Below are 11,206 nucleotides of genomic sequence, written 5' to 3' on the forward strand. Positions count from 1 at the left end.
GACTCGTTTATTACCCTTGATCTCAAGGAATTTTTCAGTGTTCTAACGCTGAACTTTGCCTTTTTCCCACGAAAATTGATGGTTTCTCACATTCAGGGATTCAGGGGATTCAGGGTCTCTAGCCTTTTGTAGTCATCCATGTTCAGGGATTCAGGGTTTCAGGCACTCTAGCTTTGTATGCTTCTGTCATCATTTGTGTAGTTGATGGTATATAGTACAAGGTTTTACTGACCATGTGATCTGTCCAGTGATGGCATGGATTGTCACTCAACATGGTCACAACCAGTTAATGAGAGTTCATCTATCTGCCAAACACTATTGTTCATCAGTTCTATTGCATCATTTTGTCCACAGTTGTCACATTATATATAGCTATATGGACTAGTGCATGTGGCAGCAGTTATTTATAGTTTTGTATAAGTGGTATCCAGTAAGTTGCAGCTTTTCTTTTGAATACACTTATAGATGCTTTTCTCCTTTTCAGGGCCAATTATGTAATGCATACTACTACAATGTATGTAATTAAATTTCTTGCAGTTGTATATTATTTTTACATTTTATCTTATGTAATTTGGATCAGATATGACAGAGTTGCAGTATTTTCTTTCAGAATTGCAGATATAACCTGGGAAATGACATGCCAATTATGTAATACATAGTGCACAATTTTACGTAATCGAATTGCGCGGAATTTTAGCTTTTTTTTGGATTTTATTTTATGTAATTCGGATTAGATTTGACAGAGTTACAGTATTTTCTTGCAAAATTACTAATATACGCTGCACGCAAAAGCAGAAGGGTTAGCCAAATGATGCCAAATTATGACGTGCGCCAAGGATCGTCTGAACCTGCGCTGGGGTTCAGACGATCCTTGGCGCATGTCATCGCTTAGTCATCATTTTTAGCGAAAATGAAGATTTGTTGTAGCTAAAGTTCTTTGCATCTGTTTTGAATGACTTGCTTTCAAACAAATGCAATCAAAACTACCGCGCGCGCGGTAATTTTGTTTGTTCAAGTTGAGAAACTTCTGGATGGGCAACAACACCAAATTAGTCATCATTTTTAGCGAAAATGAAGATTTGTATGTAGCTCTGCCAAATCTGGTCCAAATTACATGGTTTTTTTTGCAGTATGCACTCCTTAATGGTAGAATCATTGTGAAATGAGGATAAATGTAGGTAAATACAAATAAATAGTCCAAAATGACATGTGTACTCTCAGAAAATGTTGGTTTTATGTAGCTCTGCCAAATCTGGTCTAAATGACATGGTTTTTTTTGCAGTCTGCACTCCTTAATTGTAGGATCATTCTAAAATGAGGATAAATGTAGGTAAATACAAATAAATAGTCTGAAATGTCATGTGTACTCTCAGGAAACATTGATTTCTGTATACTGAACTTGAATCCACATGATATCACATGGTTAAAAACAAATGCAAACAGATTTACTGCATGTGCAGTAAAATTGTTTGCACATATTGAATGATTGGTGGTCCATCTTGGTCCACCGAAAATGAAGATTTATATGTAGCTCTGCCAAATCTGGTCCAAATGACATGGTTGTTTTTGCAGTATACACTCTTTATGTGTAGTAGGATCATTCTAAAATGAGGATAAATGTAGGTAAATAGAAATAAATATTCTTAAATGACATGTGTACTCTCAGGAAATATTGGTTTCTGTATACTGATCTTGAATCATATCACATGTTAAAAACAAATGCAAACAACTTTACCACACAGGAGGTAAGATTCTTTCCACGTGTTGAATGATTAGTAATCCATCTTGGTGGAAATGAACATTTCTATGTAGCTCTGCCACTTCTGGTCCAAATGACATGGTTTTTTTTGCAGCATGCACTCATTGATTGTAGGATCATTCTGAAATGAGGATAAATGTAGGTAAATATAAATAAATAGTCTGAAATGACATGTGTAGTCTTGGAAAACATTGGTTTCTGTATACTGAAGTTAATCACATGGTTGGAAATAAAGACAAACAGGTTTACTGCGCACATGGTGAAATTGTTTGCACATGTTGAATGATTAGTAACCCATTTTGGTGAAAGTGAACATTTCTACATGGCTCAGCCACTTCTGGTCCAAATGACACTGTTTCTTTTGCAGAATGCACTCTTTATGTGTACGATCATTCTGAAATGAGGATAAATGTAGGTAAAGACAAATAAATAGTATGAAATGACATGTGTAGTCTTGAAAAACACTGGTTTCTGTATACTGAACTTGAATCCACATGATATTACATAGTTCAAAATGTAGACAAATAGTTTGACTGCATGCGCAGGGAAATTGGTTGAATGCTTAGTAATCTCTTTTGGTGGAAATGAGGATTTCTATGTAGCTCTGCCACTTCTGGTCCAAATGACACAGTTTCTTTTGCAGTATGCACTCTTTATTTGTAGGATCATTCTGAAATTAGGATAAATGTAGGTAAATACACATAAATAGTCTGAAACCAAAGTTTGTAGTATATTTGTAAGCTTTGGTATGCATATTGAAGTTGAACTCATGTGATATCTAAAACTTGTGTATGAGGCCATTGCAAGCATGGCAGGAACGAGTCCTATTTTGCAAGGGTGATAGTAACCCATGTCTGGATTTCTAGCTATATTTTATTACAAACTAGTATATCTTTCTATTTGATTGTCATCTTGGGCTTTAAGCAGAGTACCTCAGTATTGTCAATGAGCAATATTTCTTATTTGGAAGTCCATTTAGACCCTGAAACTGTTACTCAACATCATCACTAATAATCAGCACCATCCTTAATTTTCTCTGATTTTTCTGCCATTTTATAACTATTTTCACTTCAGTCACCCATTGACAACTGACTGTTAGTCTTGCAAACTCCATGAATACTACGGGACTAAATGTCAGGGTGTATATCTATATTGTATATATTCTGGGGCTTGTATATCTCCACTTTTACCTAAATATATTTTGTTGTCCAATGTCACACTAAATATATTTCTAGTGTGTCACACACCCCAAAATATATTTCCTCACTGGAATGGACTCCAAATATATTTCTTATGCCTGGACCCTGAATTGTGACTGTCACAATGTAGAAATATATTTCTTGTCTGGGATGGACTTGGGATATATTTTGCAGCTAGGGTTGACTAAGGATATATTTTTTCACCCACAAGGGGTGTCTGGGGTCCTATATTTATTTAGCTATTATTTTGTAGGCAGAATACCCTCATTGGGATGTTTGTTGACAGATATTTACCAATAGCTTTGACCCATGTGTAGTATATGCATTGATGTGTGCACTATTTCCTAATTGGGAAAATCATTACACTTTTTTCTGCCACACCTGATGTCAGGCACAGTGCGCATTTAGGTTGGGAACTGTTTCCCATGCTTTTTGGGCCGGAAGAATTAATGGCTAGCATGGTGTGGTCATTGTTAATGATGATGTGCGCACTATTTCCTAATTGGGCCATTTCCTAATTAAGAAAAGTGTTACACTTTTTTCTGACACACCCGATGTCAGGCACAGTGCGCATTTAGGTTGGGAACTGTTTCCCACGCTTTTTGGGCCAGAAGAATTAATGGCTAGCATGGTGTGGTCATTGTGAATGACGATGTGTGCACTATTTCCTAATTGGGCCATTTCCTAATTAAGAAAAGTATTACACTTTTTCAGACACACCTGATGTCAGGCACAGTGCACATTTAGGTTGGGAACTGTTTCCCATGCTTTTTGGGCCAGAAGAGTTAATGGCTAGCAGGGTGTTGTCATTGTTAATGACAATGTCTGCATATTTCCCAATTGGGAAAGTCATTACATAATATCAGTTTGGTTTGTAGTGTCCGGTTTTTTCATTACAAAATTGTATAGTGTCCGCTTTTTTCATTAGAAGAATGTGTAGTGTCTGCTTTATTCATTAGAAAATTGTGTAGTGTCCGCTTTTTTATTATAACACTTCGTAGTGTCCGCTTTATTCATTAGAAAATTGTGTAGTGTCCACTTTTTTCATTACAACACTTTGTAGTGTCCACTTTATTCATTACAAAATTGTATAGTGTCCGCTTTTTTCATTAGAAATGTGTGCAATGTCCCCTTCTCTCATCACAAAGGTGTGTAGTGTCCGCTTTTTTCACAAAATTGTGTAGTGTCCGCTTTTTTATTACAACACTGTGTAGTGTCCGCTTTATTCATTACAAAATTGTGTAGTGTCCGCTTTTTTCATTAGAAAACTCTGTAGTGTCCACTTGATGCATTACAAAATTGTGTAGTGTCCGCTTTTTTCAGTAGAAATGTGTGCAGTGTTCACTTCTTTCATTACAAAACTTTGTGGTTTGCCTTTCTGATATCTTGTAGCTTCCTGGGGATATAGCTCAATGTTTCAGAGAAACTGACTCCAGCCAAAGACCTCTTCATCACTTAGAATCCATACACAAATTGTGTTTTGACTGAGCATCAAGTGTCCTAATTGTCCCCTTGGCCAGCTTCAGTCATGTTGTCCAACATTCGTTGCATCTCCCTGGGGACTCATCTCTGTCCATCTATGTCTGACCATAGCCAACCTCAACATGATCTCCTTTCAGTGATTGATTTGCCAGCTGTTGGGGCTACTGTCAGATGCTGTTCAAGGAGAAAGTTAGGACACTTAATGCTCAGTCAAAACACAACTGGTGTATGAATTCCAAATGATGAAGAGCTGTTTTGCTGGAGTGACAAGATATCAGAAAGGCAGACCACAAAGTTTTCTAATGAGAAAAGCAGACACTACATACACACTTGTAATGAAAAAGTGGACACTACACAATTTTGTAATGAAAAAAGCGGACACTACACAGATTTCTAATGAAAAAGGCAGACACTGCACAATTTTGGATTGAATAAAGCAGACACTACACATTCTTCTAATGAAAAAGCGGACACTACACACCTTTATAATGCAAGAAGTGGACACTGCACAGTTTTCTAATGAAAAAAAGCGGACACTGCACAGTTTTCTAATGAAAAAAGCGGACACTGCGCACATTTGTAATGAAAAAAGCGGATACTACAGAGTTTTCTAATAAAAAAAAGCGGACACTACACAGTGTTGTAAGAAAAAAGCGGACACTACACAATTTTGTAATGAATAAAGCGGACACTACACAATTTTGCAATGAATAAAGCAGACACTACACACCTTTGTGATGAGAGAAGGGGACATTGCACACATTTCTAATGAAAAAAGCGGACACTATACAATTTTGTAATGAATAAAGTGGACACTACACAATTTTCTAATGAAAAAAGCGGACACTACACAATTTTCTAATGAATAAAGCGGACACTACAAAGTGTTATAATAAAAAAGCGGACACTACACAAATTTCTAATGAAAAAAGCGGACACTATACAATTTTGTAATGAAAAAACCGGACACTACAAACCAAACTGATATTATGTAATGACTTTCCCAATTGGGAAATATGCAGCACATTGTCATTCACAATGACAACACCCTGCTAGCCATTAACTCTTCTGGCCCAAAAAGCATGGGAAACAGTTCCCAACCTAAATGCGCACTGTGCCTGACATCAGGTGTGTCAGAAAAAAGTGTAACACTTTTCTTAATTAGGAAATGGCCCAATTAGGAAATAGTGCACACATCGTCATTCACAATGACCACACCATGCTAGCCATTAACTCTTCTGGCCCAAAAAGCATGGGAAACAGTTCCCAACCTAAATGCGCACTGTGCCTGACATCAGGTGTGTCAGAAAAAAGTGTAACACTTTTCTTAATTAGGAAATGGCCCAATTAGGAAATAGTGCACACATCGTCATTCACAATGACCACACCATGCTAGCCATTAACTCTTCTGGCCCAAAAAGCGTGGGAAACAGTTCCCAACCTAAATGCGCACTGTGCCTGACATCAGGTGTGTCAGAAAAAAGTGTAACACTTTTCTTAATTGGGAAATGGCCCAATTAGGAAATAGTGCGCACATCATCATTAACAATGACCACACCATGCTAGCCATTAATTCTTCTGGCCCAAAAAGCATGGGAAACAGTTCCCAACCTAAATGTGCACTGTGCCTGACATCAGGTGTGGCAGAAAAAAGTGTAATGATTTTCCCAATTAGGAAATAGTGCACACATCAATGCATATACTACACATGGGTCAAAGCTATTGGTAAATATCTGTCAACAAACATCCCAATGAGGGTATTCTGCCTACAAAATAATAGCTAAATAAATATAGGACCCCAGACACCCCTTGTGGGTGAAAAAATATATCCTTAGTCAACCCTAGCTGCAAAATATATCCCAAGTCCATCCCAGACAAGAAATATATTTCTACATTGTGACAGTCACAATTCAGGGTCCAGGCATAAGAAATATATTTGGAGTCCATTCCAGTGAGGAAATATATTTTGGGGTGTGTGACACAATAGAAATATATTTAGTGTGACATTGGACAACAAAATATATTTAGGTAAAAGTGGAGATATACAAGCCCCAGAATATATACAATATAGATATACACCCTGACATTTAGTCCCGTAGTATTCATGGAGTTTGCAAGACTAACAGTCAGTTGTCAATGGGTGACTGAAGTGGCATAGGCTACATGCTCAATCATTTCACCTGAGCAACCCCCACATATTTCTGTAGATGGCTTCTGAATTGATCCTATCCATTCTGAAAGAAAATACTGCAACTCTGTCATATCTACTCCAAATTACATCAAATGAAATGGAAAAATAATATACAACTGCAAGCAATATAATTACATACATTGTAGTAGTATGCATTACATAATTGGTCCTCAAAAAGAGAAAAGCATCTATAAATGTATTCACAAGAAATGCTGCAACTTACTGGATACCACTTATACAAAATTACAAATGACTGCTGCCATATGCACTAGTCCATTCAACTATATATAATGTGACAACCATACAATGGACAAAAATGAGGCAATAGAATTGATGAACATAGAAGAACTGCTGTTAACTGGGAATCCACCCCATCACCCAACAGTTCACATGGTCAGTAAAACCTTGTACTGTCAACTACAAAAATGATGTGAAAACTACAAATAGCACAGCTTTGCCCCTCCCTAAACCCATTCGTTAATCCTGCTCTCTCAAAAATGAGAATGGAAGCACAACTCACCTCCTCAAAATAGTCGATATCAGCTTGAAATCCATCCTTCTGCTATCCACAAAGTGCGTGTGCACACTTGCCCCATCATCCCTTGAGTCCCACGTAATCTTCACAGGAACTTGGCAGATCGCCACATGGGATAATGACAACGAGTGTGCCAATGCCCCTGCTCTACCTGCACCGTTCCTCACGCCACTGGATGTCAGCTATGACAAGCAGGTGATGGACATAGGTCCTTGGTACAATGTGGGTTGAGAGTATCAAAAATCTACCAGAGGATGTGTGAGCATCAATGGTAGTCAGCGGTACTCGAGAATGTGTAGGGGCAACTGGGAACTTACTTGCAAAAAGTTCAGACCCTTGTCATTTGCTGTCGTTGTGCAGTGTCATCCGCTGTCGTTGTGCATTGTCATTCTCTGTCATTGTGCATTGTCATTGTCATCATGCATCGTCTGCTGGGGCTGATCCACATCAACTGCCAAAGACCTTCAACTGCAAGGGGGGAGATGACAAGAGGAACTCACCACCTCAGAACACCAAAGGTAATGAGAGACAACAGCGTCTGGTTCAAACAAATGTAAACCAATCCACTGTGTGTGTGGTGGATTTGTTTGTTCAAGTTGAAAGACATCTGGATGGGCAACAATGCCAAATTATGATGTACACCAAGGATCATCTGAACCCCAGTGCAGGTTCAGACGATCCTTGGCACACATCATAATTTGGCATTATTTACTCAATGCCTACTACCTATTTTACTAACTTTATATGTTTTTACAGGAACATGTAGGACTTAATGACACAAACGTGTTAATGTCCAAATTGCTTCCATTTGTTTCTTGTGTCGTAAGTACATATCTTACTTCTGTGTTGATTGTATGTATATTTCATCCATCTCTTGTGTTTTCTCTTACTAACTTTGTATGTCCTTACAAAATAGAATTTCACGATGTGAACGAACAGCACAACACCAATGTACCTTTGCATCCACCACTGTTGATGCTTATGCCCACTGCCGTCTCTACTTTTGTCACGGCCATCCTCTTGTAAGTATACCTTCTCCCTCTTCTTATTTTACTAAGCTCATATATCAGGAATAGAACTTCACACTGCATTATTTGCTCAGACATATATGTATGTTACTAATCTTATACATCTTTACAGGAATACATAAAACTTAATGATGCGAAGATGTTATTGTCCAAATTCCTTTCTGACATTGTATGTACATCCCTCCTTTTAATGTAGGTAAACACAAATAAATAGTCTGAAATGACATGTGTACTCTCAGATTGGTTTCTGTATACTGAACTTGAATCCAGATGATATCACATGGTCAAAAACAAATGCAAACAGACCTACTGCGCAGGAGGTAAAGTTGTTTGCACATGTTGAATGATTAGTAATCTATCTTGAAGATTTCTACATAGCTCTGCCACTTCTGGTCCAAATGACATGGTTTTTTTTGCAGTCTGCACTCCTTAATTGTAGGATCATTCTGAAATGAGGCTAAATGTAGGTAAATATAAATAAATAGTCTGAAATGATATGTGTATTCTCAGAAAACATTGGTTTCTGTGTACTGATCTTGAATTCACATGATATCACATAGTTTAAAACAAATGCAAACAGTTTTACTGCGTGTGCAGTAAAATTGTTTGCACATGTTGAATGATTAGTAATCCATCTTGGTGCACCAAAAATGAAGATTTACATGTAGCTCTGCCACTTCTGGTCCAAATGACATGGTTTTTTTTGCAGTATGCACTCCTTAATTGTAGGATCATTCTGAAATGAGGCTAAATGTAGGTAAATACAAATAAATAGTCCGAAATGACATGTGTACTCTCAGACAACTTTGGTTTCTGTATACTAAACTTCAATCTACATGACATGACATAGTCAAAAATGAATGCAAACAACTTTACCACCAAGGAGGTAAAGTTGTTTGCACATATTGAATAATTAGTAAATAGTCCCTACCTAGCTCTGCCACTTCTGGTCCAAATGACATGGTTTTTCTTGCAGTATGCACTCTTTGGTTGTAGGATCATCATTAGATAATGTGTTTAGGGTTTAAAGTAGATATCCAAATATGGTAAGCTAATAAAAATAGTCATAACATGGCAGAGAAATCAGAGAAAATTGAGGATGGTGCTGATTAATAGTGATGATGTCAAGTTTAAATAGACTTCCAAATAAGAAATATTGCTCATTTCATTGATGGTGATCATACTGAGGTACTCTGCTTGAAGCCCAGAGTGACACTCAAATAGAAAGATATACTAGTTTGTAAAAAATATAGCTACAAATCCAGAAAAAAAGCGAAAATAAAGCAGAAATGGGTCACTACCACTCTTGCAAAATAGGACTCGTTCCTGCCATGCTTGCAATGGCCTCTTACACAAGTGCAATAATATATTTTCCTCCAGAGGCAAAAAAAATAAATGGCCAAAGAATCTATTAGCCTGGATATATACCTATATGTTTCAAGGCTAATAGCTTGTTCAAGGTGGGTGACTGAAGTGGTCATGTGAGTTTAACTTCAATATATATAAATAGTTTGACTCCAAGAATGGGGTTTATTTTGAACAATATGATATTGTGAGAAATGAATATCTGCATACATGCAGCTTGGAGCACAAAAATGATGCAATGAAACTGATTAACAATAGAGTTTCCTAGATATATGAACTGCCATTAACTGGTAATGACCATGTTCGATGAGAATCCACACCATCACCAGACAGTTCACACAGTCAGTAAAATTTTATACTATCCATTACCAAAACGATGACAGAAGACAAAAAATAGCTAGAGTGCCTGAAACCCTGAAACCTTGAACATGTGAAGTCATCAATTTTTGTGGGGGAAAGGCAAAGCTCAGCACTGAAAAAATGCTTGAGATCCAGGGTAATAAATGAGTTTCTTTGTAAGCTCAGAGAAGTCATAATCACACAGTCAGTAAAACCTTGTACTGTCAACTACAAAAATGATGGCAGAAGACTACAAATGGCTAGAGACCCTGAAACCCTGAAACCCTGAATGTGGGAAGCCATCAATTTTCATGGGAGAAAGGCAAAGTTCAGTGTTAGTACTACTGAAAAATTCCTTGAGATCAAGGGTAATAAATGAGTCTCTTCGTAAACTCAGAGGACTCGTAACTGCACTCATTGTTGTCTTGGCCAGTCCAAATTCCCTGAAAGCACTCCAGAAAATGGTTGAAGACTCATGAAAGGAAGTCGGTTTGTATTTTTGCTTTTTTGCCCTTATGCTCACAATGTCTCAGTATCTTAATCTGTTTCACTTTGTATAAGCATAGGCTTGTTTGGATACTCCCCCCACTTCCTGAAAATGCCTCACAAAACTGTTTATGAAATGGTTGATGTCTTGTGGAGGCAAGTCAGTACTCTCACTTTTTTGCCAGTTAAGTAATTGAACATGTAATTTTCCTTTTTAGGCTCTTCCCAGTTGCTACCTTTGCAATGGAGGGTAGCGCAGTATGGAAATACATTATTTTTGGAAAATTCTGTGACAATTTGAATTGTTCATTTGATCAGCAGAATATTTTTTTGAGAGATGAAATGTCTTCATTGGCAAGGGCAGAAGACTGTCCTGGGTAGATCAGTTTCTTACTTGGTCAAAATTGAAAATCCCTATGTAACTGTGGATGCATAATGTTGTACATAGATTAAGCCAATACTGTGAACCACTAGTCACTGTGGCAGTCACTCAGGTAGTGGGAGAGCCATAGGAAACCCTAGCAGGCAAAGGTGTGAAGACTCTTAGTCACACTAATGATCAGTAGCTCAGAGGTGTGGAATGTGACAGATGTTCCCATGTTCCAACCTCTGAGGACAGTTCCTCCAAACTTGCGTGATTCATTAGAGATGAAGATTGACAATGCCGTATTCTCCTATTGCTGTTGATAGGGCTTCATGCTCAATAGTGTTCACAGGTCCAGTCTACAGGACTGAAAATATACATAGGACCGAACTGGACTGAACCACGGTCCGGTCTTTTTCCAGTTGCAGTTGCCCACATTTGTGGTCAGTCCAGTTGCC

At 37.7% G+C, this 11,206-nt stretch overlaps 1 protein-coding gene across 1 annotated transcript; it reads left to right on the top strand.

Moving 5' to 3' along the window:
* Positions 1-7,386: 7,386 nt before the first annotated feature.
* On the top strand, positions 7,387-9,227 carry LACBIDRAFT_326558 (uncharacterized protein; the record flags this gene model as incomplete). The annotated part of the gene is made up of 12 exons (XM_001880207.1): positions 7,387-7,424; positions 7,527-7,734; positions 7,923-7,988; positions 8,106-8,188; positions 8,243-8,276; positions 8,307-8,363; positions 8,434-8,514; positions 8,634-8,657; positions 8,924-8,947; positions 9,045-9,080; positions 9,119-9,169; positions 9,216-9,227. The coding sequence occupies 12 exons, from the start codon at positions 7,387-7,389 to the stop codon at positions 9,225-9,227; spliced, it is 714 nt and encodes a 237-aa protein (XP_001880242.1).
* Positions 9,228-11,206: the final 1,979 nt, after the last annotated feature.

Source organism: Laccaria bicolor, genomic scaffold (assembly GCF_000143565.1).
Source record: "Laccaria bicolor S238N-H82 LACBIscaffold_10 genomic scaffold, whole genome shotgun sequence".
Lineage (NCBI taxonomy): Eukaryota > Fungi > Basidiomycota > Agaricomycetes > Agaricales > Hydnangiaceae > Laccaria > Laccaria bicolor.